Raw genomic sequence first — 26,641 nt, 5'->3', positions numbered from 1 at the left:
GACCAGTGCTGATGGATACCATCTGCAGACAGAACTGGTTAGGAAAAACAGAGCTACATTTGTATTACTAGGATGCATTTGCAGCCTACTTTATATGGTATTGTACTGTACAATAGTTACCACAGTTTCCATAGTTACCTGCATAATAACAACAGGGTCTGTTTGTTAATGAAAAATTAGCCACTGTGCACACTGTCCAAAAAAAAGGAAGAATGGGTTTATGTGCATTACATTCTCTTTGAGAAATAATGGAGAAAAGAAAACCTTTTTAGTATAAAAACACTGTCTGGATTGGCATTTGTGTTTAATTTTCAAGAAGGAATGACATTTGTTATGCTATTTTTCTTTTTATTATTGGGGTTTCTTTAAAAATCTTGTCTTATGGTAAAGATAAGAATGTTTCAAAATGAGAAACTAACTGTGATAGAGAAAGAATGAATCTTGGTTATAAATCTCCCTCCCGACCTGTGAGGGCGCTGTGTAAAGGGAACAGTGTGATCCGGACTGGATGGTTTGGCAGTTCATTCCAGGGTCAGTCGGATGTTGGCCATCCATGAAGGGGGCGGGGCCACAGTACAAATCATTGCCCCAGACGGAAGTGCTGTGGCAATTGCAGATTGGAGGAAAAGCGATTGCACTCGCTAACAAGGGGGCGTGGCTGAAGGTACAAAAGGGGATGTGGCCGAGCGAACTGCTCCTTTGTTATGGTTACAAGAGCACCGCTGAAGGACTGTGATATAACTGAGTGTTTACTGTTTGTTTGTTTGTCGAACTACTTGTAAATGTTTGTTCTTGTTAGACAGCTAACACATACCAGGAGCTGTCGCTAAAGGTCAGCACAAACCTGGACAACACTGCACTACTGTTCACAAATAATTGTATTTCACCACTCGCACTTAAAAAGCACTCACTTTAGACTTGTCACCATGTTTGTGTTCTGTGTGTGTATTTACTGTGATTATTATTTTGGGACTGAATCCCGGGGGTTTTACTGAGCAGTACACATAGCTGTGTATTGCCAGTGATTATTATTTACAGTTGTCAAGTGACTTTGGAATATAAATAAACCATCATTGTACCGTGAATGTTGTTGTTTGTCATTACTTGAGCACCACATCACCTCTACACCAGCGCACTGCAAACCACTTTGCCACACTAACACATCAAACATGCTTAGTAGACTGTGAATTATATATCTTTTAAAAAAAATACGAATTTATTTAGTAAACATTTTGAAATTATGCCCCATGGTTTATGGCACCCTTCTGACCGCAATGCCCCCCTCTTAATGTTATCACTCAAGGCCAACCCTTTTTCTATTGCTGCATTTCCAATAATAATTCTTCTTTGCTGTGAAACGAATGTATCTAATGTCAGACTCCTTCTCTCACGTCCATGCTGTCTTGTGTGATGGCTCCCTCTTTCACCTCTTGTGAAATTGCAGTGCTCATATTCGACACTTCTATCTAATTACACGTGACTCAATCTCTTTTTCCTTATTACCAACCCACATTTAATCCTGATGGGATGAATCTCTAAAAAAAAAATACAAAAATAAAAACTCTGGAGGATAGAAGCCAGCCTGGCACAATAAACACTTCAGATAAAGTCCTTGAGAAGATCTAAGTGCCCAGTCATTCTAGATTACACCGGGTACATTTTATTTCTGGCAATGAAACACCCAAGTCTGCATGCTAAACAGGTCTTTAAAACAGATCACTGCTATTTTGAGTTGTTGTTATTGCATAACAAGAGTTAAAATCTCAAGTGTTCATTACAAAGTGTGGCTGTGCCATTAACTGACTTTGAAAACACATTTCACTATGCTTAGTCCTGTGTGCAACTACCACTACAATTTGGAGTAGTTTATGTAATTGTACTAACAAAATAATTCCCGAAATCTTACCTGCTTTGCACTGTTAACTAAAGTTTCAAATGTGTTTTAAAAGAGAGCAACCCTGTATTTTCATTTTAAATTATATCGGTATTACTAATACATTATATCGTTTTACTTAAATAAAGTTTTCAGTTCCCATGCCTTGGGAAATATATTGGACTTGCACTTCATAGGTAGTTTTCAGCATTTTCCGAGTCAAAGCTTAATGCTGGCCGAATATATATCAGTCAACAGAGGAAGCAGCTGGTTGGTTAATGACAGGCCATTGAAGTAAATAGGGACAAGGAAGTGCAACACTGTCTGAAAGCATGGTTTGTAAACAGTTTTATTTAAAAGGATCCAATGTTTTAAAATGTAATACAATGAAAATAAATGTACAACGTGCAGTTTTTAAATATAGATCGATATAAATAAGTGCACAACAGGTAAGACGTCACTTAAAATTTTGTAAAACATTAGAATACCAGTTTATTATTCAGTGAAAAACCTCAGCAGAACTATTAACAGGCCCCTATTCTACCAATGGCTGCCACTTAGCATAGAGTTATCGCAGGAAAAAAGAACGTAAGTGTAGTAAATCTGTCATTTTAAAAGTGTGTGACAGGGAGGAATCTGTCACTGGTTCTTGCGTAGATCTGTGCCTTTATAAGAGCAGATGGGACACGCGTTGCTAGGCAACCAATTGAGCAGGAAGGCTTGCCTGGTGCAGAGCTGTTTGGGAGGTCCTGATTGGCTAGAGGGCTCAAAAAGCCTCTGCGCCACAGTTCGAGGTGACTGCATCGCCATGCTACACAGACGGGTGCCGAGCGAAAGCTTGCTTTGTGTACACCGAGGAGAGCGTCCGCTCCAGAGGAAAGGATTACTATACAAAACCCTTCCACTCCAAGACGGAGCTTGTAAAGGCATTGCCCAGTTGGAAGAGGCTGGAGTCACCAGGAGGATGAGTTGACTAGGTCAGTTTAGGGGATTTAATCCCAAACAAGTATAGAGCGGTTTGTAGTATAGTAGGTTCCTGGAGCAGTACGTCTCTTTTAGTGGGACTAACGCTTACCCTGTGTGGCAAACTTGTATTTTTACCTTTGTTTTCTTTTCTTTTCTTTATTAAATGTTACACTAGGGCTATCGTTGCTGGTACCTTAGTGGCAGCACTTGTGTTGTATTAAATCTGCACACCTGTGCGGCGTTTCAACACCCACTGCTCTGTGTCTGATTCAGTATTACTCAGTGACAACCCACATATGCAACATCACCCTGTTACACTAAGTCACAATAAAACAGATATAGATGGTAATGCCTTCTATTTAGGGGTTTATAGCATTAACGTATAGCCTCCATATTCAGATATAAAGATACCATTGGCTTGGTTTCCATGCAGTTTAGAAACTCCAAATTCTCTTTCCATTGTCGTGAGAATGTGACGTAGCACCCACGTCACACACATTCCTGGATAGATCGCCTTCTCACGCTAAAAGTATTGTGTTTACTTTTCTTACTACACAGCTGAAGAAGGGATTTTGTCCAAAACGTCCCTGAAAACTGGACTGTCAGGTATATTTAAGGATGTCTGATACACTGGTTAATCAAAATGTTCATTCTAATGAAATCTTTAGTTTACTCAAAGTATAGGAAGTGTGGAAAACTAACACTACTTGCATTGAAATTCTCACCTTATAATGAGCAGCTTAATAAACTGTCAAAAGTTTCCCTTCCTGGTGGCTTCCTGAAATAGCTGTTGATGAAGGTTTAATTAATCATCTCGGCTTTTAGGATCCCAAGACCCACATACCATAATTAAAAACAGTGAGGGAGCTGGAAATAACTTTCGGTTTCTATGGAAACAAGACAAGTTTCCTCTTGCTGGCATTGTATTTTTTATCATAAAAAATGGAAATCGAGTCACCATAGAAACAAACAAAAAAACACAGAAGACTATCACTGCAAACCTTCAGAAAATGCATTCTGATATTGTATCTAACAAGTCAGAACAGTATAACCAGTACCACAGCACTGACTGATCCCACACATGGTGATGTCTTCAGCAGTGGGATTATCATTGTTGAAAAGTCAGACTACTGGAAATGTAGTGGTGTTAATTTGAATGTTTCGTAAATGTTCCTCAAAGCACTCTGCCTAACGCCTTTTAGTTTCCCCAATGTATAGTCTGTTGCATTTCTTGCAGATAATGTACTATACTATTCTTGAGTCAGGGATGGCTCCAGTTCAATTATTCAATTTAATGTCTAGTCAATTGCCGTTAATGATGTAATTGAGTGTTTGTGAGTGCTGGATGATGGAGAACGTGAGGAGTTTGGTTGGTGACTGACTGACTGACTGACTGACTGAATGAGTGGAAGAAATTATTTGTTATTTGATTTACTGGTAAACGAACACTGAAACAGGTGTTTGGTTTTCGACTGGATTGTGATTTGGTTTTGATGACGAGGGAACAGGCTTTGCCTGCCTCGTATTTAGTTAGTATCAACACCTGTTTAGGTAGGGCCCATGAACGGGTTAGGCTTTTGTTTTGTTTTCATTTATTTAATGTATTGTAAATAATAAACACAGGCTATGACGTTTCACCGCATTCTGGTTGTCAAATTTTTGTTTAAAGGAGGAAAGATCTGTGACTGGAAGGCAATCCATCACAATATATATATATATATATATATATATATATATATATATATATATATATATATATATATATACCAATTACATGACACTTACAACCCCCCAGTAAGACTTTATTATGAGTGTCAACGTATTTAATTAATATGCAATTAACCATTTCCATTTAATAAACAGTCAATAGATATGCCATGCATGTGTGTATCCCTTATGAGCTCATATTTCATTGTATGTTTTTTGAGACTTGGTAGTTTCCTACTCCAGTATAAAAAGACTGAGGCTGGTATGTAGCATTTCCGATATTATTCTATAAGCTATCCACACTACCTAAATAATCTGCATTTAAACCACATGATTGCCATACACAATCACAATCTAAAATTGTGCTGGTCGCGCGAATAGGAAATATGAGCTCAAATGGCAGTCTAATGATAGATACACACATACATGGCATATCTTTTGACTGTTTATTAATATGTAACTAAGCTTCAGCAAATGGTTAATTGTATATCAATTAAATATTTATTTTTAACACTCAAAAAAAGAACGCCCCATATGCCAAACAGAGCAAATTGCATGTTCTGCCATCCACATTCCAGTCCTCAATACCATTTTACAGAAGAACGTTCCTAAATGATTATAACCACCTTGTGCCCATTTACAGTATGACCCCATTAGCTTCCAAAATGCCTTTAACTTCTGATTTACTCTGGTTTTGAAGGTACAATGCCGTTAACCATACAAATAAATGTGCAGGTCTTTCCTCATATTTCACCCTTGTTGTTAAGGCTGAAAGTGTGAACAAAGTCAGCTAACAGAAAATGTAGCCTGATAACTGGAAGCTGGCAACATTGATGAATGCCAGTACCTATAGTTTTGAGGTGTGTTTTCCATCATGGTGACAACAGGTCAGGGCTTCTGTACTTCCCTGACCACACCACAGGACAAGTAAGAGGCTTAGTTTGAAGCAGACAAGCTTTATTAATTACTGCAGTTGACTGCAGTTACTCAGTAATGCCCTACATTCAAGTATGCATTTAAACATATGACTAGCAAAAAGCTGGGCAGAGAGCTGTAAAGACACACAGTTTGTGCTGTATTGAAATACTGAAGAAATTACTTTGCTGGAAGAAATACTGGTAGGCCTAGGGTCTCGACGCCTTCTAGCAAGGTCTTCTAAGTTACGCAAATGTAAATTCTTAGAATATATTGAACTAGAAGAACAAGGGAATTAAAAAAAAAAACAATCTCTGTTTCTATCACACGTGATACAGTTTTAGTCAGGAAAGTTCATGCAATAAATGATTAAAACAGACTAGGCAACACTACTAAATTATACATATGTTACACTACTTTCTTTGGCCTTTCTTTTCACCTTTCAAGGTATAGAAATTCGCTTGCAGATAAGTGGAGAGGCTGACCATAGGGAAGCCATTGGCATGGCCAAAAAAAGCAGGTGGAGGCTGGGGAGGAGGAGGAGAAATCTGGTGCACAGCAGGGATATGAATGATATGAAAAATGCTGTTCAAGAAAAATCATAACAACTTGATGTTTAATAAAAATACAAATAAAATGCATAGGTGCTTAAAGTAGAGCCCCAGGGCAATTAGGGGCAGCAGTGTTGTGTAGTGGTTAGGGCTCTGGACTCTTGACCGGAAGGTTGTGCGTTCAATCTCAGGTGGGGGACACTGCTGTTGTACCCTTGAGCAAGGTACTTTACCTAGATTGCTCCAGTAAAAAACCCAACTGTATAAATGGGTAATTGTATGTAAAAATAATGTGTAACAATTGTAAGTCGCCCTGGATAAGGGTGTCTGCTAAGAAATAAATAATAATAATAATAATCAATCAATTAATGTTTAATTGAGGGTTGAAAAATAAAATCCATGGCAATCAATAACAAATTAATGGATTCATTGTTGCATTTTGAGTTTCCCCCAGTCTTTGATTTTTTTTTTTTTAACGTATTATATTTTGTGGTACCATTGCTCTCATGACACAGCTTGCTTATTTGTATATATTTGCAGAGTGAACCACTACCTATTCAAGGATATATAGTAAGCGAGTGGGTCGAATAGGGTACAATGGACAAGAAATGTCCCACACCAAAGATGGGCAACACCCTCCAGCAAATCTCCTAATACCATGCCATTATTAAGTTACTGTTGGTGTGTGCATATGCCTACTGTATCAATAATACAGGGATTTGTTGTGTTTTTCATATTAGGGTATGAAAATTAATGCAGGAAGAAAGAAATTTTCCCTGAAAAAAAATGTGAAACACAATGTGAAGTCAATTAAATTAATGGGATATAGCAAGATGACATCAGCCCAAGAAATGAGAAAAGACTGCATATGTGCCTACATTATTCATGTATTTCCATTTGAGCAGGACACATCTGAGACATTTACCATTTACAACAATAATCGTTTACCACAAGGGAGCAAGGACTCTCTACACAGGCGAATAACAGGAATGTATCATATATGAGTAATCATCTAGCTCTGTCTGTATTTGTTTCAATAGTATTTCCCAAAGTATCTTGATTTTTATCAAATGTGTAAACAAAGAGGTGGTAACATCAAGACCCCTGCTCCTTAGCAAGTTAATCTCCAAACAAACACTGCCAAAGAAGTACAACTACATTTGAATGGACTGTTCTGTGCATCTCTTCTTTCAAGTATCGCCCTGGGTAAGGGCGTCTGCTAAGAAATAAATAATAATAAATAAAGTTATGTTTAACAAGCTATATACTACTGTCTTTCACATCATGACACCTGGTTTGAATCTGGCTCAGGTAGCAAACAAAATCATGCCCTGTTTCTATCTGCCACCGGGACTTGAAAGCAATTTCAAATCAGACTCATTCATTTCCGTCTGCAGCAGATTGAGAAGAAATCCATTGCAATCTTGATTTCGTCTGTCAGTCAACCCCAGTTAGGATAGTGGGCTGGCAGAACGCCATCTCTCCAACTCACACTGATGTAAAGCACATGAGAGGTGTGTTTTAAATCTCACAGAGCAGAAAAAAAAAAACATGTAGGCAGGATTTAGATGGCTGTGGATATACAGTGTTATACTGCCAGGGAAGCATTGGAGGTTGGTGAATGCATTTATAAATAGCAAGTATCCATAAATGTGATACATATAGGTTATCTTTGCATTTCTGTCATGTCTGGTTCCAGATTGCAGACAGCTGGTGGAACCAGCTGCACCCCCAGTTTGAAATCTGAATAGACTAGAGTTTCATAAACTGGATTCACAGTGCAGACGGAAACAAGTGCTCTCAATGGTTCATGCAATTCAGCACAAGTTACAGTCTCTGCTTCAGAGAGGCCCAGGACTGAAAGGCAGGTTGTTTTTCTTTCATTAATTATTGTTATATAGGCTTGTGAAGTGGACAAGGTACAGGGAAAGGTGTGCACTGCAGAGCTAAGCAACAGGTAGCAACGACAGACATTAAGGATGCTGACATCTTCCTCTCATTGCAACATTTGAATCGCCCATTGACCTGGACTCTGAAATAGTCTGTATGGGTAATGTCATCCCATTTGTTTCTTTTGGGGATCAAGCAAACCCTTTGCAAGCATCGCTTCTACTTTAAGGCACAAATAAATACATGTCTCCAAAGATTAATGAGGCAATGCAAGTTCCTCAAACCATGTAGAATCAATGAATAAACATACAGTGATCTGCTTGTCTAAATATAATGTGAAACAGGATTTACGGGTGCGTAAAGCTTTGATAATGTAAGTGTTTGCAGAGGCACATTGATAATTATAAATGCAATTAATCTTAAAAGCCCTACAAAATTGAGAGAGCTGTAATTTATCATGAATTACCACCAGATAGTATGTGTTAAAGAGGAAAAACAATTAAACTTATTGCTTGTTTAATCTAACAGCAGCTGTTTCTGTGATCTTAGACATAAACAGAAAATACTGAAGAGGCTACTCAGGATTTAAAAAACCCTATCAGAATCACTGAGACTCGAAAGAGAACACCCGCTGGAGCTGGTCCAGTGTGTTATCCACAAGACCCTTTGCTTTGCGTTTTAAACAGGTGAAAATTGGTGTAAAATAATGTCCCTGTTCCTAGGTAAACATTCCTTGTCAGTGCTAACAGTTGTCTTAGTGGCTGTGTCAAGTGGTTGTAAAGTTAAACAGTATCGTCTGCACTTCATTATTGTAACCTCTGTAACAGGAAGTGTAGGTGAGGTTCAGCTAGGGCTCTTCCCCTATTCTGTCCCGCCCCTTCAACAGCTTCTTTCCTGTCAATAACTAACCAGTTGATTTCCCTGTTGACTGACATGTTTTCAGCGAATGGAAGTGGACAACAGGTCAAATTTATGAAAGATTTTCTTAGCTACAAATTCCTTTAAAGACCAGGAGATACCATCATATGTTTTAAAACAATTGCCTTGCCCATCTTGGGTTTCTGTTACTGTATGCTTTGACATCATATTCTCACCATTGAATAGGTTAACCGCCATTGTATTAGTCGACACACAGAACCTTGAACTACAAAGTTACTTGCAGTAATTCTATCCACCGTACCTAATGGTTAAATTTAAGATGTGTACAGGTGGGCAGGTTCCTCCATATATAGTCTGATCCTCTCAATGGTAAAAAAGAAATGGTTGTAACCCAGTTCTATCACAGTTAGATAAGCAGCACTAAGGAAAGATATGAGTAATTCCTAATGGCAGACAACAGGCATGACCTTATATCCCCAGATTGTGATACTATAATGTATGCAAACGTCCACTATATCCCTCTCACCATGATCATTACTAGACAGTATGCTATTGTAGCAGGGCGAAAGTGAAAGGTCTGCTCCAAATCCATTGGCCATCAAAAAACTTTCTATTTAAATAACTGCAAATGCTTCAAATGTTCCTCTTAATCTTTAATCTTTGCAGTCAATGAGAGCACTTCTAATTGCAAAAAATCAAATGCTGTGTAATGTTTTTTGTTTTTCAAGTTCAGGAGCTGCTATTGAGCTGTAGTTGCCTGTCACAGACACATGTAACTAATGCTAGCTCAGCCAATTATAAAATGGCATCTATCATTGTTACTTACTAACATACTAATTAGGCACTTACACTCTTGACATTTTAATTGGTGTGTCCTTCCACTGTTTTAAACAAGAATGTGCATGTGAGCGTCTGCTTGCTTGCTGGTGCATGTGAGGTACTACATTGATTATATTACACATAGTAATAATAACTATGAATCTCATGTGTGTTTTTAATAGATCCTCATTTGACTGGGTTGAATATGAAGCACAGTTGGTAAGATTGTGATTGCTGTAATGTTATTGAACTAGGACTGTGCTGATGCTTGTGTAGAGGGAGGAGTTAGCCTCTACTTTTTTCCACATTATTCCACAATGTCTTGTTTGCTTCAGTATGGTGGTTATGTTGAATGTTAGTATTGCATATCTTTTCCTGACTCGTCCGTTTTTATTGAAAACATGCTTTATTATAACGACCCATCTCTTAGAATCTTCTATTTCCTGATATCCTTTTTGTTTTTGTTTCATTGTTAGCGGATTCCTATTTAATTATTAATATTTTGTGATGGGGCTCTAGCCGTGGTGATGTTGTGAACATTTTCAATGCGACTGACCGATCAAAGAGCAGCATCTCTGCCTGCCATTTTATAATCCTGTTCACTATGCAGTTTTGAAAAAGCATATGATACCACAAACCATTTTCATTTTAAAACAACAAATCTTGTACTGCCCTCTGTAAAATACAGTTCTTAACATGCTTGCCTTCTTCCGGGAAATGTGTTACACATGCACTTCCTCGGTTCACCTCAGAAGTCTTTTAAATTAAGCATCTTACTTGCGAAGCATGTCAGTCATTAGGGGAAGCAGCTGATTGGTTACTGACAGGAACGCAGACCCTGAAGGGGTGTGGATAATTTCACTCACCAGCTGAAATGACCACGAAAGTGCAAGCACAAGCCCTCAGTCTACAAGGAACTATAAAAGGGACTTGCTCCAGGTTGTGCTGTACTTTACTATGCATTTATTTGGTATCTTTTGGCTTTCAGTGCTAAACTCAAACCCATAAAACCCATAAAAACAGTATAATGAATTTCTTACATGAATTAACACCAAATATAGATTTCTGGGGTGAAGAAATATTTATCCCATGAGTTCAGATTGGATCCTAAGGCAAAAATACATTGAACTGCAAACCCAATGTCTGCTGATTACCAGCTCTGGACTCATTTCCAGTGTATCAGCTGCCTAAGGATGTGGATGAATCAAAGAGCAAGCAAGGGACTTTAGAAGTACATTTCTTATTAGCATAACAAGTGCTCAATCCTGTATTGTTTGTTGTTTTCCAAACTTTATTTTCCAGTCAGATGAAGCCACTTTTTCCTGCCACAGCACCAACAGTTTACTCCCTGTGTTACAGGCAATTCCCATGAAGACCAAATGCTTTCTTGATTTGACCTAGGAAGTAGCTCTCTAACTACTGCTGTAGCACTACGTTAGGCACTAGTAGCTCGCTAATGTATGCTGGACCAACATTTAAGTATTGAATGCCTTCCATCTCAGAATTAGGCATTCCCCTATGTGAAGGCCAATGCCCTAACTTCAATGGAGGAAGGTGCGAGTTGAAGACCGGTGCAAAAGCCAATTTCCGTGGTTGTTTTATATCGCTAAAATTATTTAAATTTTATTTGCAATATAAAAATAGAGCATTTATTCCAAAGAGAATTATGTGCTTTAAGCAAATGTAAGGGCTGTGTGATCCACTGCTGTTACAGATTCTGACCCGCTGTCTGTGAGATGAGATTAATGCAGACAAGCCTGGTTCAGTGTTTATGGTGCTCTCTTGTGGTATGTGTGGTCACCCATAGCTTCAAACCTAACTAAAAACACAGCTTTGCTGAACCTGCTTTATATTAGCATTACTCTGTATGCTAACACACCTAGGATTTGAGAGTAAAAGTGTGAATTGTAAATTAAGTTCCTTTTGTGTCTATTGAAATATTACTCACCAGTGCCAATAGGATTGCAAACCTGTAACCTGAAAACAGCCAGTGATGTGTTAATAATGACTCACATTGAGTTGCAGGTAGTCTGTCCACTGGCCGATCGGTCTGTAACCTGGTGTGCTGGTGTTCGTGATCTGGTACTGAAACAAGTCATAGCGTCCCGGTGCATCCCCGTTCTTATTGAACACCACAGAAGTGCCTGCACTGCCTTGGGGAAAAGTGAGAAAACAATAAAGAAATTCAATATCCGCACTGGAATCAAACAAGACTTTGCAACACGTTTGCGCTCAGCATCCATCATCACAAAGCTTTTAAGTGACCGCTTTGAAAGGAAAAACAAAATCCTATGGCTTCCTTCTTTTCTTTTGATTAATTAGCAAGAGTTTGACCCACTGGTTTCTAAAGAAAAACACTTTTTCAGTTGCCTTCGTCATACCATGCAGCAAGAAATATCAGTCTCATTCTACCTGTGGGGCAGACCAGCAAATTAGGTCTTTAAATTATCCCCCCCCACCACCTAGAAAAGGCTCCATCTGCTTTTAAGAGATACTGCCGTCAGACGAGAGCTCTGGCTAGCTAGTCCTGACTGTCATCCAGAAATTGCTTACTCCTTGACAATATGTTCTTTCAGCAGGGCCTCGTGAAAGAGCTTAATAGTCAGCACAATAGCACCAGGCATAATTAAGGCATTTTGCATTGCATCTGCCTGCTGATAAGGTGATGCTACACTTCTGGAAGGAATCACAAAAAACACAGGTCAGGTTTTGTTGTCTCTCACCGCATTGCTTGAGGTGCGTCCAGCTTTGTGTTCTGAGATGAACGTCAAGCGCTCTCTGGTCAAGAGTAATCATACAATAGTATTGTTTTTGATTATAATTAACTGCATTGGGAAAATCAATCTGCAGTATCATTAAACCTGTAGGTTTGCCCTGAGATTATTCACCACAGTCAACGTTGTGACACTTAAAAATGCTGGCCATTGAGATACATTGGTTCATTATAATTCTTGATTATTTTCAAAAGAGATGCCATCGCTACACCAACCTTCAATTTGGACATCTTTAAAAGAGTAATCTCTTTGGATAATCCTATACAAATCTTTAAAGTGACACCCAGTCACTTGAAAGGCCCAGATTGTCGTAGGATGGGATTTTTCAAATTTGCCATAAACAAGGAGGAGCACCGCAGGCAAGCTCCTAAGAACCTGGCAGCTGTTGGGGTGATATAATGAGCAGAATAGTTAAACCTCTTCAGTGAGAATCTATGGCCAAGATAAAGAGCTCATGCTATAAAGATCTGAACATTTCTTGGATCCACTTCTGATGTTTGGTAAGTTCCTCACAGCAAATGCAATGTGACAGAAGATGTGCTAAATGAATGTCAGATCTCAATTTTAGTTACATTTTATACATACTAATTGTACTCATGTTTATGTAAGAATATGCAGCAATTGCTTCTCAACATCTCATTTAATAAGAAACTACTTTTCAGAAGTTTGTGGAGGAGCTGTTCAAAGCAGCATTGAGCAATGCACTGTATGGTTTTATACAATCCTTGACATGTGCCAGCAATCAGGCCCAAGCTAAACTAAACCCATGCAGGGTAAGGCAATCCATTGTGCAACACAATGGAAGACAGTTGTAGGGGTAATGTATGGACCCTATATTTGAAAGCCCTATAAGAACTGGTAACTTGCATCCAGAATTTTGAATTGGTTTCCGAATTGGTTCTGAATCTACATGGTTCCATCAGAGCATGGAGCTGTATACCTCTGGACTGCAAGAAGATTCTGTACCCGGCAATAAACAAACGTCAAAGAAAGTTCTGTGTTCAGATTCCTACAAAAAAGGACGTCACTTTATCAAAAAGAATAAACCATTGTGACTAGCTTCTGTTTCAGTCGTAAAACCACAGCATATCGAAGCTATGTCTGCCTTCAGGGTGACACATTCAAAGAATGAAGAAAAGGCAGTGTGCTGAAACCCCATCTTGGGTTTTGAAGATAAAGGAACACACAGGAGGTGTGCTGAGCCCCAACTTGGGTTGAAGATTTGTTGCAACAAAGTGAAATCTGAACTACAACGGAAGGTTTATTCTGCAGTCTTCTTCAAGGAACCGTTGAGTGTAATTTCAGTACCTTTCCCTTGTGGAAGTAGAGTAATTAATTGTAATTGCAAGCACAGAAAGTTGATCAAATAGTTATCAAATAAATAGTTTGTGCTTTTATAATGCATGTATGAAAAACCTCAGAATTTGAACCTTGTTAAAAGCATAAGCCGCTTAACTCATATTGATTATATGAAGTGCTTGTTTGAAAGTATACTTGTGTAATTGTTATTGAACAGTTGTAGTCCAGCATTATATATGACCTGCTACCAAGAAATTGTATTTGAACAAGGGTTAGTTTGCATGTAAGCAACAGAGGGACTGTCTGTGTGGCTAAGCAATGAACTGTCTGCAGAGTGATGTCATCACAGGCTGAAAATCCTGTGCAGGCTAGCCTGAGATTGACACAGAAGAGTTAATGTACTGTGCTGGAATAAAATGTTGAACCTATACTTAATGCTAGTAAAACAATAGTATTTCACTTGTGCTGTAATTATGACATTAAATATATATATATATATATATATATATATATATATATATATATATATATATATATATATATATATATACTGTATAACTCCAATTAATTAGTATTTACTCTTACTGTATTGGTGTGTATATTGAGCTGTTACCTCACAATGATTTTCTAGGTTTTTCCATTCTGTAACATTCGTACATTATTATTATCTATTATCTATTATTATATAATAAACTGCTACAATATTTTAACCTGCCTTGTTGTGGTTGAGGGTGTTTTCTGTGTTCATTGTAATTCCTCGATCTTATGACACATCATGAAATAAAAATGGTCTTAATTAACGTGAATGAATAATCAGACTATTTAATAGATAACTAATAAATTGCCTTTATATAGTCATTGGTTGAATATGGTAATGGTCATATAGTATTCATTCAGGTGAATTAACACACGGAAATTTAAACTATTTAATTAGTCAAATTAATTAATCTCGTAAGAGTCTGTTTTCACAGATTGTTGACACCTGATCATTTATTAACCTTTTCTTCCACAAGGTAGTTATTTTAAATTGTACTGCATGCAAAACTGAATCTCTTCCCCTGTATTGGTTTGTCCACACTATGTTCCTTATTTCCGAAAGGGCACTAAACATTATGGTGCACCATGATTGCAATTAGTGTGCATGTTCATGATGTGCATATTTACTATTGCAATTGTATTCATTATCGCACAAAATAGTGGTTATATAATGGTGCATACTGATTTTATTGTGCCACACTATGGTAATCAGAATGAATATGTGATGTGTATGGTAATGCATGATAATATATTTAAATGAGGCACCCCACTCTGAATAATGTGATGAGCTTTATTCACACCGTATTTACTAAAGGGCGATAATCGCAGTGTGCACCTTGAAGTGAGCGATGATTAGTTTGTTTGGAAACCAGGCTTTAACCACTCATAGGTGCTCTATTTAAACCTATTTTTTCTTGTCTGAAATCTATGTGGCATCAAGTTTTTATGTAGAGCAATGACACTTTCCTGTAAATATGTTAAGCATTATGTTAAGCATAAACGAATGTTATAATTTCTTAGATTTTATTTTATAGTTCATTACATTGGTACAAATAACAGAGTGGTTAAATACAGCACTGGACCAAACAAGGTATTATAATTTAAAACAACCTCCTCCACTAGAATTTCTAACTCCTCTGTGTGCAGTTTTAGTTTGCGTTGCCCCTGACTGTCCCCTGCTGAGTGCTGTCTCTGTTGATCGCTCATTTTCGGTCAATGTAAGCCACCTCCACCTTTCACAATAAGCCACTGACCAAAAGATATGCCTGGACTGCAGGGGTTTTTTATATCACGGTGGTCACAGGTAAGACTTGGACATTATCATGCACATTACATTATTATTATTATTATTTGTTTATTTAGCAGAAGCCTTTATCCAAGGCGACTTACAGAGACTAGGGTGTGTGAACTATGCATCAGCTGCAGAGTCACTTACAATTACGTCTCACCCGAAAGACGGAGCACAAGGAAGTTAAGTGACTTGCTTAGGGTCACACAATGAGTCAGTGGCTGAGGGGGGGATTTGAACTGGGGACCTCCTGATAGTAAGCCCTTTTCTTTAACCACTGGACCACACAGCCTCACAATGCATGTAGTGTGCACGCTATGGTATGTAAATTAGCCAAATAGTGTGCACGTAAATTAAAGCATTCTCTGTTAGTAAATGGGACAGTAAATGTAGTTTTTTTTTAAATAAATGAGGCCCTATGTGTAATGACAGAATTTGACAGTCTAAATACTTTCGGTACATTTTAGTAGGTCAGTCAGAGGCAGGTTTTGTTACAGTGCCTTTGAATACAAATAACTTTCCCCTCACTTGTTGAATACTCATTGCATTCCATTGTGTTCCCATTATATATATTACTGCTTCTATGAGAGTTTTACAGTAACAGTCACTTGCATGATTAACGTCACCATAAAGTGACAGTGGGTGTTTTAAAACACAATGTATAAAATAGCCACGTCAAAATAGTTATTGATGTATAATAAATGATTAGAGGTCGTTAACTAAGGCGTCTCCACTGCGAAGGACGTAAGCGGTGCATTTTAAATATCTGATGTAGGCAGAATATGGGGGCTGTGAAATGATTGTAATGTCAGGACAATGTTGGAGGTTGGTGAATTAATTTATAAATAGCAATCACATAACAAAAATGATACCTACTGTCAGCAGATAATGTCAGGTTGCAGATTGGAGACTGTAGACGGAACCTGCTGCATTCAGGTTTGATAAAGGAACAAAATGAGTTGTATAGACTGGTTTCATGGTGTAGATAGAAATGAGGCATAAGTCTAATGCAGATCACACTGTAGTTGTACCAAAAAAGTAATGGATTTGGTATTGAAACTACCTCTGCGGATGACAAATATTACTGCATCTAGTCCAAGTCCGCTCTTCCTACTAATTGAAGTGTAAAGTGATATTAGACAATCTCAAGTAGAAAATGCAGTTATACCTAAAAATACCCTCACCACATTCATGGTGTTAACAAAATAATTCCAGTAAATCTTACCTAATATATATATTGCCATCATTTTGCAGGTCTCAGATTTTCCCATATGTTAGTAAAGAAAATACATTGAATGCTCCTTGCAGATACTTCGATGCTACAGCAAAATCTTCTTACATTTTATTTGCTTAAAACATTTTGATTCAAAACAAAAGAAAGAAAAAACAGTGTGTTTCAACACATAGAGTGCAAGAGACATTCACCAGTTTTATTGTTTACAGATGCTATCAAAAAAACACCATTAAAAACCAAATACATGTTTAACATAACGTGTGCCTCTTTCATATAGGACAACGCGAGATCTACTGTATGAAGTGATGGCAATACCTATCAGATACGATTTACTTTTTTAGTTAGCTCTTTGTACTTTAACATAGAAGTATCTTTTTGCTTTGTGTCTTATCTGCTTGTAAAGCAACAGTACAAAAGAAAGGAGCTCCTGTGACATTCAGGGAGCACTGGCATGTGGGTGCACTGGAACTTGCTTGTGTTCTTTCATACGGTTCATTATCTTTCCTGCAACCTCCCTGCTGCCCCTTGAAATTTCAAAGCCGAGCAACAAAAATCTCTGAGTCACTTTTGAAAAATAAAACCCACAATAAGTGGAACTGATTTTAGGTCAGAGCTGAAAAGGCTGAAACTGATGAGCTTTGATAATATAAGAGACAAGACTGGGAAAAGAGCAAGAGAAGAAACCTGAGGATCTACTTATTATTATTATTATTATATTATTATTATTATTTGTTTATTTAGCAGACGCCTTTATCTACTTACTCTTCAGTGCTCACATTTCAGTGGAGGGCTGTCACTTCTGAGGTACCTGACTCACCCAAACTAAAGGGAGGTTGCTACAGTTTAAAACTGTGAAAATTAGAGAAAGTAATCAAATTATGAACTATTAACTAATTATAACAAATAAGGTAGACCCTACTGAACATAGAAGGCTGTAATTCCATCTCAGGGGTTTTAGTGATCAATTTAAATGCATCCCTAAAATATGTTTATAGACTGGTTTCAAATTACAGCCTTGTTATGTACTGTGGGGGTGTACATTATGAGGTCGATTATCAGATATTTACGTCATTTGCATGATTTTTGTTTTCAGAAAGCCACCCAATACATTTACCAATGAATAACGCAGACATTCAAGTTAAGGATTTGTGAGTAGTCTAAACTTCTTTCTTATTCATTTTAGAATTATAAATCATATTTTTTTTCCTTTCAGACAGAAATAACACATTACAATTAGGAGTAAATAGCTTTGAGAATCTATCATTATGCCTTTTATTATAAGATAACAATTTTCAAACCACTATGGGTGAAGCCTCTAATGACATCCCTGTTCGAACAGCACGTCTTTAAAGTTAATACATACAACATGTCAGTAAGAAAGATCCCCCCTCTGTGGTTGTACAGCCTAACTTAGAGCTATCAGTCACATGAAAAAGGAGATCGCCATGACCCAGTACATGCAGAATAGCATAAGAAATGCACAGGAAAACCAACAGCTAATGCTTCAAGAACATGTGCTAAGCAATGTCTATACCATTAAACTGGATCAATAGTTTGCAATATATAGTTCACAATATAAGCATGGCACACGTACATGTGAATAATTTGTGCTTTTGAATGTTATTTCTGAGTTTTATTGTAATTGCACAACCACTTCTCTAGATATATGTCAATGTATTATGTCCCTATCGCTACAAACCGAATTCAAAATGTGTCTGATTATATTCAGAATTTTAATATTTAATTTCATATCTTCGTCGGCCGTCACTGAGATCATAAGACCCTCAAACAATAAAACTAGCAGGTACTACTTATAATGTCCCAGCTGTACATCGATCATGGACAGTGACATTCTTTCTATTGAAGTGCTTGCAGCTGAAAAATAATCCCGGAAGTGTTGTGCACATTAATGTGTTACATAGGGTTCGGATTTTGAATCCAAAAAAATGTGGTTTTAATTGAAAAATTAGAAAAACTGAGATAAAAAGCTAGCTTGTAGAAATAGAACAATTAAAATAGTCTAAAACAAACATTTAAGAGAATTGGAATAAAAAAAATGAAATATACATTTTCAACAGAGCAGAAATGACTTGCAATACATGGTTCACAATGGTATATTACACATACTTCCATTACTTTATTCTCTGCTCCCAGCTCAACAATGACACACCATACCATGACATGATGACCTGCACCAACAGAAATATAATTGTGCTTTAAAATTTTAAAAAAAGCTTGTGGCAGGTTAATAACTCATATCCGCACACACAAATAGAGCATGACATCTTTCAAACATTCAAATCGCCTACCTACATAATATACAGTGTTAAATTGATAATAATAGAGAAATTATAATCTAATTTAAGATGATATAAAGAGATGATTTGTCTGACATATATATATATATATATATATATATATATAAATATATATTATAATGAATACAGTGTGACGCAAATGGGGATCAAAACTATATGAATTGCAACATATTCTCAGTATGTGATATTACCTGCTTATTAAAAAAAGATACTTCATATCAAGCATCAGATGTGAAGGTAAACACTGCGTGACTGCCCATGGGTGAGTGTAATCATTCCGTCCTCAGATAGTTCATCATTGAAACGATCCGCGCCCCACATCACCCATCTCGGATCAGATCGTTTTAAACAAGCTGGGGTTGACTGGAGGCATTCCCATGGAGTTCCAATTGATCCGAGGCACTCACGGGCATTGATCGTTTGCGCTAATCTCTCCCATGTGGATACCCCCTTAGACAATGCACCTTTGCTTTTGTAACTGCTTCTAAATAGGGCCCATTGTGTTGTAGCAAGACAAATATCTACAGCAAAGCGATATTATTACACCAACGAGAAGCCAAAAAAAAAACATTGTTATAAATACAAAATAGTAATTTTTTCTTTAAGTTTCTACGTATGGCTATTGTCTCTGTCTGGATTTATGGTGTTGTTTCTGTATTCTTATCTTGTTTAGGGATTCTCTTTAATGGTTGTATCCATTATAAGCTTTATCCAATCTTTGAAATCCATATTTGTATTATTTTTACAGTTGCTGTCAATTGCTTCCATAACCATTAATACAGTCTCTGTAGGATTTGTATTTATTTATAATTATATTTATATTTGTATTTGATCTGTCTCAAAGCCAAATAAAATCATGTTGCCGATTTTAGCTGGCATTGAGGTAGATTGTACCAGAAAGAATGTTTTTATCAGGTACGAACACATCAACTTGCAGAGAGGAGAGCATGTGTACACTCGTTCTTAAATTCCACTTACCATTAAAGCTGACGGCACGGATGTACTTCAATAGCTTTTTTCCTCCGGCAAGCTCCATTTCAGGACAGACCCCTGAATACTCTGGACAGAGATCCTGGTGCATGTTGTGCAGAGCGTAAGCTATGGAGTACACTGCGTCAATCACAAACTGCACCTTCCCCTCCTGCTCATAATGGGAGTCCTTTCCAATCCGCTCTTGACCTAGAGAATAGAACCGATACAGATTCAGTCCAGAGCTGAATATTTAAAAAACACTTCCATCTGCACCATGAAACCTGTAGAACTAATTCCAACATTTAAGGGGCTACCTTGATTTGGTGTTTAACTTGAATTTGCATGTATTTTTTTTTCCAGGATACCAGCGTCTTATGGTTCATCGAAAGTTTTGTGGGAAGCCATGTTGAAAATAAAATTAGATTGTAAGTAAATATGTTAACTTTTAATTTATATATTTCTTCACCTCTCTCCAATATTTCTATCATTGTGCCATGAATGAATTGTTTTTTATTTTACCAACTTTATTTGCATTGAATGATTATTAGGTCACTTCCTCCAGCAAAGTGTTTTGGAGTCAACCTGTTATCCTAACTGGGGTTGAGTCCCAGTTCAAACCAGTTTGATCTAACTCTACTGCTATTCAAATGTACTCAACTACATCTCAGTGACAGATGGAAGCAAGGCTTTAGGCCTCTCTCTTCTCTCTCTTGTCTATAAGCACCATTTTGCATTGATTGCTTTTTACAACAAACACTTGTATCACATTTTGTGAAGTATCCATTCAGTTTGCATGGTTTGGATCTTTACTTGAAACATTAAGACCATTGGTGTTAAAGATACATATATAAAGCCATTCTAGTATCTTTAGGAAAATTGAGTAGCATCAAACAATCACACAAAAGCATTGATTGTTTTAAGATTGTATTCCCTTTCACAATTTATGCATACAGATTCCGGCTCGCGCAGACCTTATTAGGAATCATAACATTACAGTGCCTTAGACAGGGAGTACACTATACTCGGCGTAACCACAGCAACTTTAGCAGAAAAGTCTGGTTTTAAAATATGTATTCATTTTCGAGTGGGATAAACTGAAAACATGATTGTTCTGCTCAGAAAGCATGAATTTGTGTGTAAATACATAGCAAACTTAGGACATAGTATTGTTATTCTTTATTTGTTTCTCTACACTAGCAACTTATCCAGTGTAATGATACAATGTTTGAATAAGGGGCTACACCTTTAAACATATGGGACCGGAGCCAAACACAAGGATAGCCTCAATAAACCAGGGAGAAATGACGGCTTCATTAACTTCTGCTTCATGAAGAGACTTAGCCAAGAGTGTTTGTGTTTCCATGATTCCTACCAATTACTAGTAACAGATTAACAATGCCAACTTCATCCTTCACTGAGCAGAGCTAGTTCCTCCTTTATTAGCACACACCAAGTACTTATGTAACAGGGTGAAGGCTGGGCGTGAACCGGCGATCCCACACTGCAAACGAGCAGCTTAACCACCATACAAAAGATTCATCTCATCTCACTGACAGGGGACACAATCCCTAACGGCAACACTGCCCAAAAGACCCTTTTTTCAGGTTTTGTTAACAGAGACATTCATTTAAATTAGTAGGGGATTATTAAGCCTTATTTGGAGGTTGGCATTTTTGTTACAAGTAAAATACACCACCATCACCGTTATCATCTATTCACTCTCCATTGCTTTACAAGGACTCTTTGGGACTATTTTAATGATCTAAACTGACCGTTCTCATGCTTTTACTAGCTGTGGCCCCTTTGAACTGCCTGTCGATGAAGGCTGTACTGTGTGGTAGTTGACCATAGCTGAAGGCAAAAACAAAATGTTTGTCACGGAATTCATTACGTTTCTATTAGAGACCCGTTTAAACTTCCCAAGGTCCATGTTAGCGTGTAACATCAGCATGCAGTGGACTTCCACTCATCTCTATACCCAGGCTTCTGTTCATTTATAATGGTACACCAAGTCTTGATTGTATTGTTGTTCACAAGTTGCTCACATCATGTTTCATTTGAGGAAGAATGACATTGCAAAATAAGGTTAACGCTTGAAACATGGTGTGCATGCTAACATTTCTGGCTTATCATAGCTAGTCCCAGATAAACAAAAAAAAAACCATTAAAAAAGAAATGGATATTATTATTATTATTATTATTATTATTATTATTATTATTATTATTATTATTATTGATTATACAGTAAAAGTTAGCAATCCTGCAAATAACTTATGTGCCCTATGGTCCAATTAGACCTTTAAGTTCACTGCTCCAGGACTTAGACATGGACAGGAAACAAGTTAGTTAAAAGTAACGTTTGTGATCTCAAAAACAGAAATGTTGTATAACTAGAAAATGTACAAGTATGTTTTACTTTGGAAACTATGATGGTAAGTTATTTCCTGCCTCTTTACCCTCATATGGTATTTACAGTTCTGCTGAGTGCTGTATTGTAATTACTTAAATACTGTGTTTTTATGTTTTGCTAAGTTTGTGTTAAAGCACAGTTCAGGAGTTCAGAAGCTGCTCTGTGCTTTTCGATGCCTGTCATTGATATCTGCAACAGGCTTGAGCAGCCAGTGTCTTTATAAAAGTAACAACCAGCGCCACCTAGTGATCTGCAAACATCATAAAATGGCAGCAATTAAATGCATTTGTTTAAATTCCTGACAATTCGAATTTCCAAAGCCAGGTAAAAACACATTTAGAGTAAAAAGATAATAGCGCAGTACTGGAGCAACGTAAATAACAAGAAACAGGAACATGTAGTTGGAATATACATTATTGAACCCTTAGATTAAAACTTGTGTCCCAATCTATAGCTGAGCAGTCAATAAACAAAATGGTGGACTGGTCACGGCAGCACTGATGTGGCTGGATTAATAATTTCTAATGAATTAATAAGAGTTTAATAAAAGAGATAATGGAAGCTGTTTCACCTTGTAGTTTAAAACTGTTCACTTAGGGTTGCAAAAGTGGCATCAGTTCACAATCAAGCCTATCCACTGGTCTGTCACTTTTTCAATAGTTTTCCACTACACACCTAAACTCGAGTCAATAGTTATATAGTACCTTCCACTCCTGCAATGCACTGCAGGGTACCACTTTAACCCTTCATGCCTCCTGAATGGCTCGTTACCTGGCATCTTAAAAGTAGGGGCACTGTGCTTGTTGGAATATAACACCATGAAAATCCAGCTGTTTGAATAAAATGTAAATATTTCCACTCAGTGCGTGCATACACAGCAAGCTTTTCTAAATGTAGTTGAAGTCTGGCAGGCATACATCCTAATACCGAATAAACTCCTGCTCATAAAATCTGAACCATAAGCTTGCTTCTGGTGCTCCTGACACTATGGGTTGTCCTAGTTCTTCACTGCATCCATAAAACCTTAACTGATTATTCATAAGATCATTTAATTGATATTTTTGGTATGTAATTCAAAATTATATAAGGCAGGCTATTTATTAGAACATAACAAATCTGCATTGCGCTTTGACATTAGGCTGAACTGTGGTAAGGAATAAATCCAGTACAGAATTGTCCTGGCAATGTGAATCGACTCAGGTACTAAACAAAGCTATGCTTACCTATGGTACAAGGTGGTGTAATGGTTAATTAACATGTTTTCACACTCAATAGAGACCTGCCAAGACCTCCTGATAATTTAGATTGGCAATTATAATACATTATTATCTCAAGTAAATTTTGTAAAAGAAGCATCATTATACAGTTCCACCGCCTAATCGGGATACTGATAAAAGTGATTTCTGCTTGAATGGGATACAACTCTGGGAGACGGTTGTTCCCAATGTTATTTATGTTGTTTAATTGGGACGTGACTTTGTTTAATTGGGATACAGTATTTTCAAATGAACGGAGAACGTTTTTCAGGGCAAGACAGGTTTGCGTAGCGCAGTGCAGTGATTACGCTGTGACTTGTGTAAATTGCGTAAACCACGTTGAACTCTTAAAGGAGCTGGGGTCTCAGGCTGCTGTGGCAAAGAACGTTGGCATATCAACATCGTAGCTGCCTCGCCTTGTGATAAGAAGGGATTTCATTCTTTCATTTCATGTAGAATTAAAAAAAGTGATACATTTTGTTTAGGAATAAAAAAAATGACTCGTATTTGACTGATGTACTTAAATTTAATCATAATGTGATGTAATTTCATTCTTTTTCTCTTCATTTATAAACACAAAAGTGTGACTAAGGTTGTCTCAAATGCCTCTCACTTAATTGGTAAAGCCGCGTATTCAGGATATTTTTAGTTTTCCCGAGGTGTTCCGATAAAGAGGTGCCGACTGTATACACACACACACACACACACACACACACACACACACACACACATATATATATATATATATATATATATATATATATATATATATTTTGTTTTTTCATTGAGCTAAGAATTTGTCTTACTTTATGGGGATCACTGCATGAGATCCTAACACCCCTCCACCGCAGCCCCCTTATCACCCTTTCCTACCACGCATGAAGCTAGAGCTGTGTAAATGTCTGCTCTTATATTTAAAAGGATCAATCTGGAAAAAATAATTCAATAACAGCAGTTAAATTTGATTTAGCTACCTTAATCTTTGCACTAGGCTGTGATTGGACGTTCTGTGTTGAAGAATTCAGGAAAAGTATTAATGATCAATGACAGGTCACCGGTAATTCGGATTTGGATAGAGGTGATTTTGCTTTAGTCTTTTTGGGAGTACAAGGATTTTTTGGAAAAAAGACCGTATTTTAAAATGTAAAGCCCAGTGACGCTTTGACAAAGAATGCCAAATCTGCCACACGCCATGCTCTTGAGTGGACACAGTAAAAAGAATAGAGTATATGTTAATGAATTACTATATGTGTAAGAATTATTATACAGTATAATGCTTATTGTCAGCTATTGTAGCATATGACTGATCTGTGGATTAATCCAATACCCCTAATTTCAAAGGTTGGCAGGTATGACAATACCTAGTTAAGGACAAATGTACGGACCGCAGTTGTGATGAAAAGTTGCATCACTCTTGGGTATGCGGTTTTCCAGATATATGGAAACAGTATGACATACGTACGACCGCCTCCACTATGTCTGCTGCATGGGATAATATAAGGAATAATGCACACCCATCTGTGCATAATAAGGATGCAATTTTATGGAGGGGTTTCTGGTGACATACAAATCAGGACAGTGCTAACAATGTCACCAGAAACCCAAGATTGAATTACAGCCTTGGTCTATATTATTTGTCATAGTACACTGTGACATTACAGAAAGAAATTGTAGAACTAGCAGTGGATTTTTAACAATTAAAGAAGTGTGGAAAAAGCTTTCACACTGAGATAGAGATAGAGATAGATAGATAAAGCTGTATTAAAGCAAGGTCTGCTCATAGAACAGGATAAGAATGAGAAACCCATGACAAACATTACATTTACAACATAGTTGTCAGTGGTGTAGTGTTACATTGTACAGTGCCGGAGCCCTGCCAAACTGCCACATGTGTGATGTCACCATCAGATTAAAGATCTCATATTCAAAACCTAATCTCTATTTCTGCCACTGCATTTGATCTAATTAAAAATATATGCAATAGTAATTATTTGAGACCTCACACATTGGTAATAAAAACATGCAACACAGCTTCCATATGCCAAGCTAAACTAAGCATTAAGGCCCATCCAAAAAACACACACGAAAACAAATATTGTTAATCCTCAATCAGTTCTGGTATAAATCACTTAACTGTATCGTTTGAAATGAATAAATGAATTAAAAATAAAAATAAAAATAAAAATAACAACACTTTCAACAATTTATTTAAAAATGTAATTTTATGTGTAGTAGCTATTAATATAAACTAATCAATACTTTAAAATATCAAATATACTTTTTTTTACGATAGCAGAATACATTAATTTTTAAATGTTCCACTTTAATATATTTTTACTTTGCTTAGATATCTACTTTAAAAGGGAAATATAAGTAACATTTTTAAAAGTACAGTGCACAATACGTGGCATAAGCCTGTATCATTGTGGCAAAGTGGTTAACAGTGTGCAGGTGCAGGTGATCATTAAACAGACAATGATAATCCAGGTGCAATGGTATTTTATTTTGTAATCCAATTGCCTGATGGTGAAATAGCAGTAAATAATAACAATGTTAACAGGCAATACAGCGGTGTGTTTTGCTCTGTTTTAATCCATGGGTTGGTCCCGAAATAATAATGGTCCCATTCTTTTTCATCCACACGTAACGCAGACACAAACACAAACACAAGTCCACAGTGCGTGCTCTAGTGCTTGTAGTGAAAATACAGTTCTTTAGTGATACAAAGTGCAGTGATGTTGTCCGGGTTTAGTTCTGGCCTTTGGCGACAGCTCAGGATCATGTTAGCCATCTAAATAACAAACAAGTACAATTTAGACACGACAAACAAAACAAACAAAAAACTCACGGTTCACAATACAGTTCTCCTTTCGGTCTACCATTAACCATAGCAAAGGAACAGATCACATCACTACGTCCCCTTAAATACCGTCAGCCAGGACCACTTGGTCAA

At 37.1% G+C, this 26,641-nt stretch overlaps 1 protein-coding gene across 2 annotated transcripts in view; it reads right to left on the bottom strand.

The window, feature by feature from the left end:
- Window positions 1–26,641, bottom strand: part of LOC117964123 (metabotropic glutamate receptor 7-like) — a 283,216-nt gene that overhangs the window by 54,843 nt on the left and 201,732 nt on the right. For both annotated transcript variants that reach the window (XR_009308818.1, XM_034906630.2), the window contains exons 6-7: window positions 20,029–20,229; window positions 11,614–11,753 (exon numbers count right to left, since the gene is read on the bottom strand). Coding sequence is in view for 1 of the 2 variants with exons in the window: in XM_034906630.2 (XP_034762521.2) it covers window positions 11,614–11,753; window positions 20,029–20,229 (341 nt within the window). In the remaining variant the exon portion in view is untranslated. The remainder of the gene's footprint in view (window positions 1–11,613; window positions 11,754–20,028; window positions 20,230–26,641) is intronic.

This window comes from Acipenser ruthenus, chromosome 25, assembly GCF_902713425.1.
Source record: "Acipenser ruthenus chromosome 25, fAciRut3.2 maternal haplotype, whole genome shotgun sequence".
Taxonomy (NCBI): domain Eukaryota; kingdom Metazoa; phylum Chordata; class Actinopteri; order Acipenseriformes; family Acipenseridae; genus Acipenser; species Acipenser ruthenus.
The sequence above is the reverse complement of the archived record's forward strand: the minus strand, read 5'-3'. Positions and strand labels throughout refer to the sequence as shown.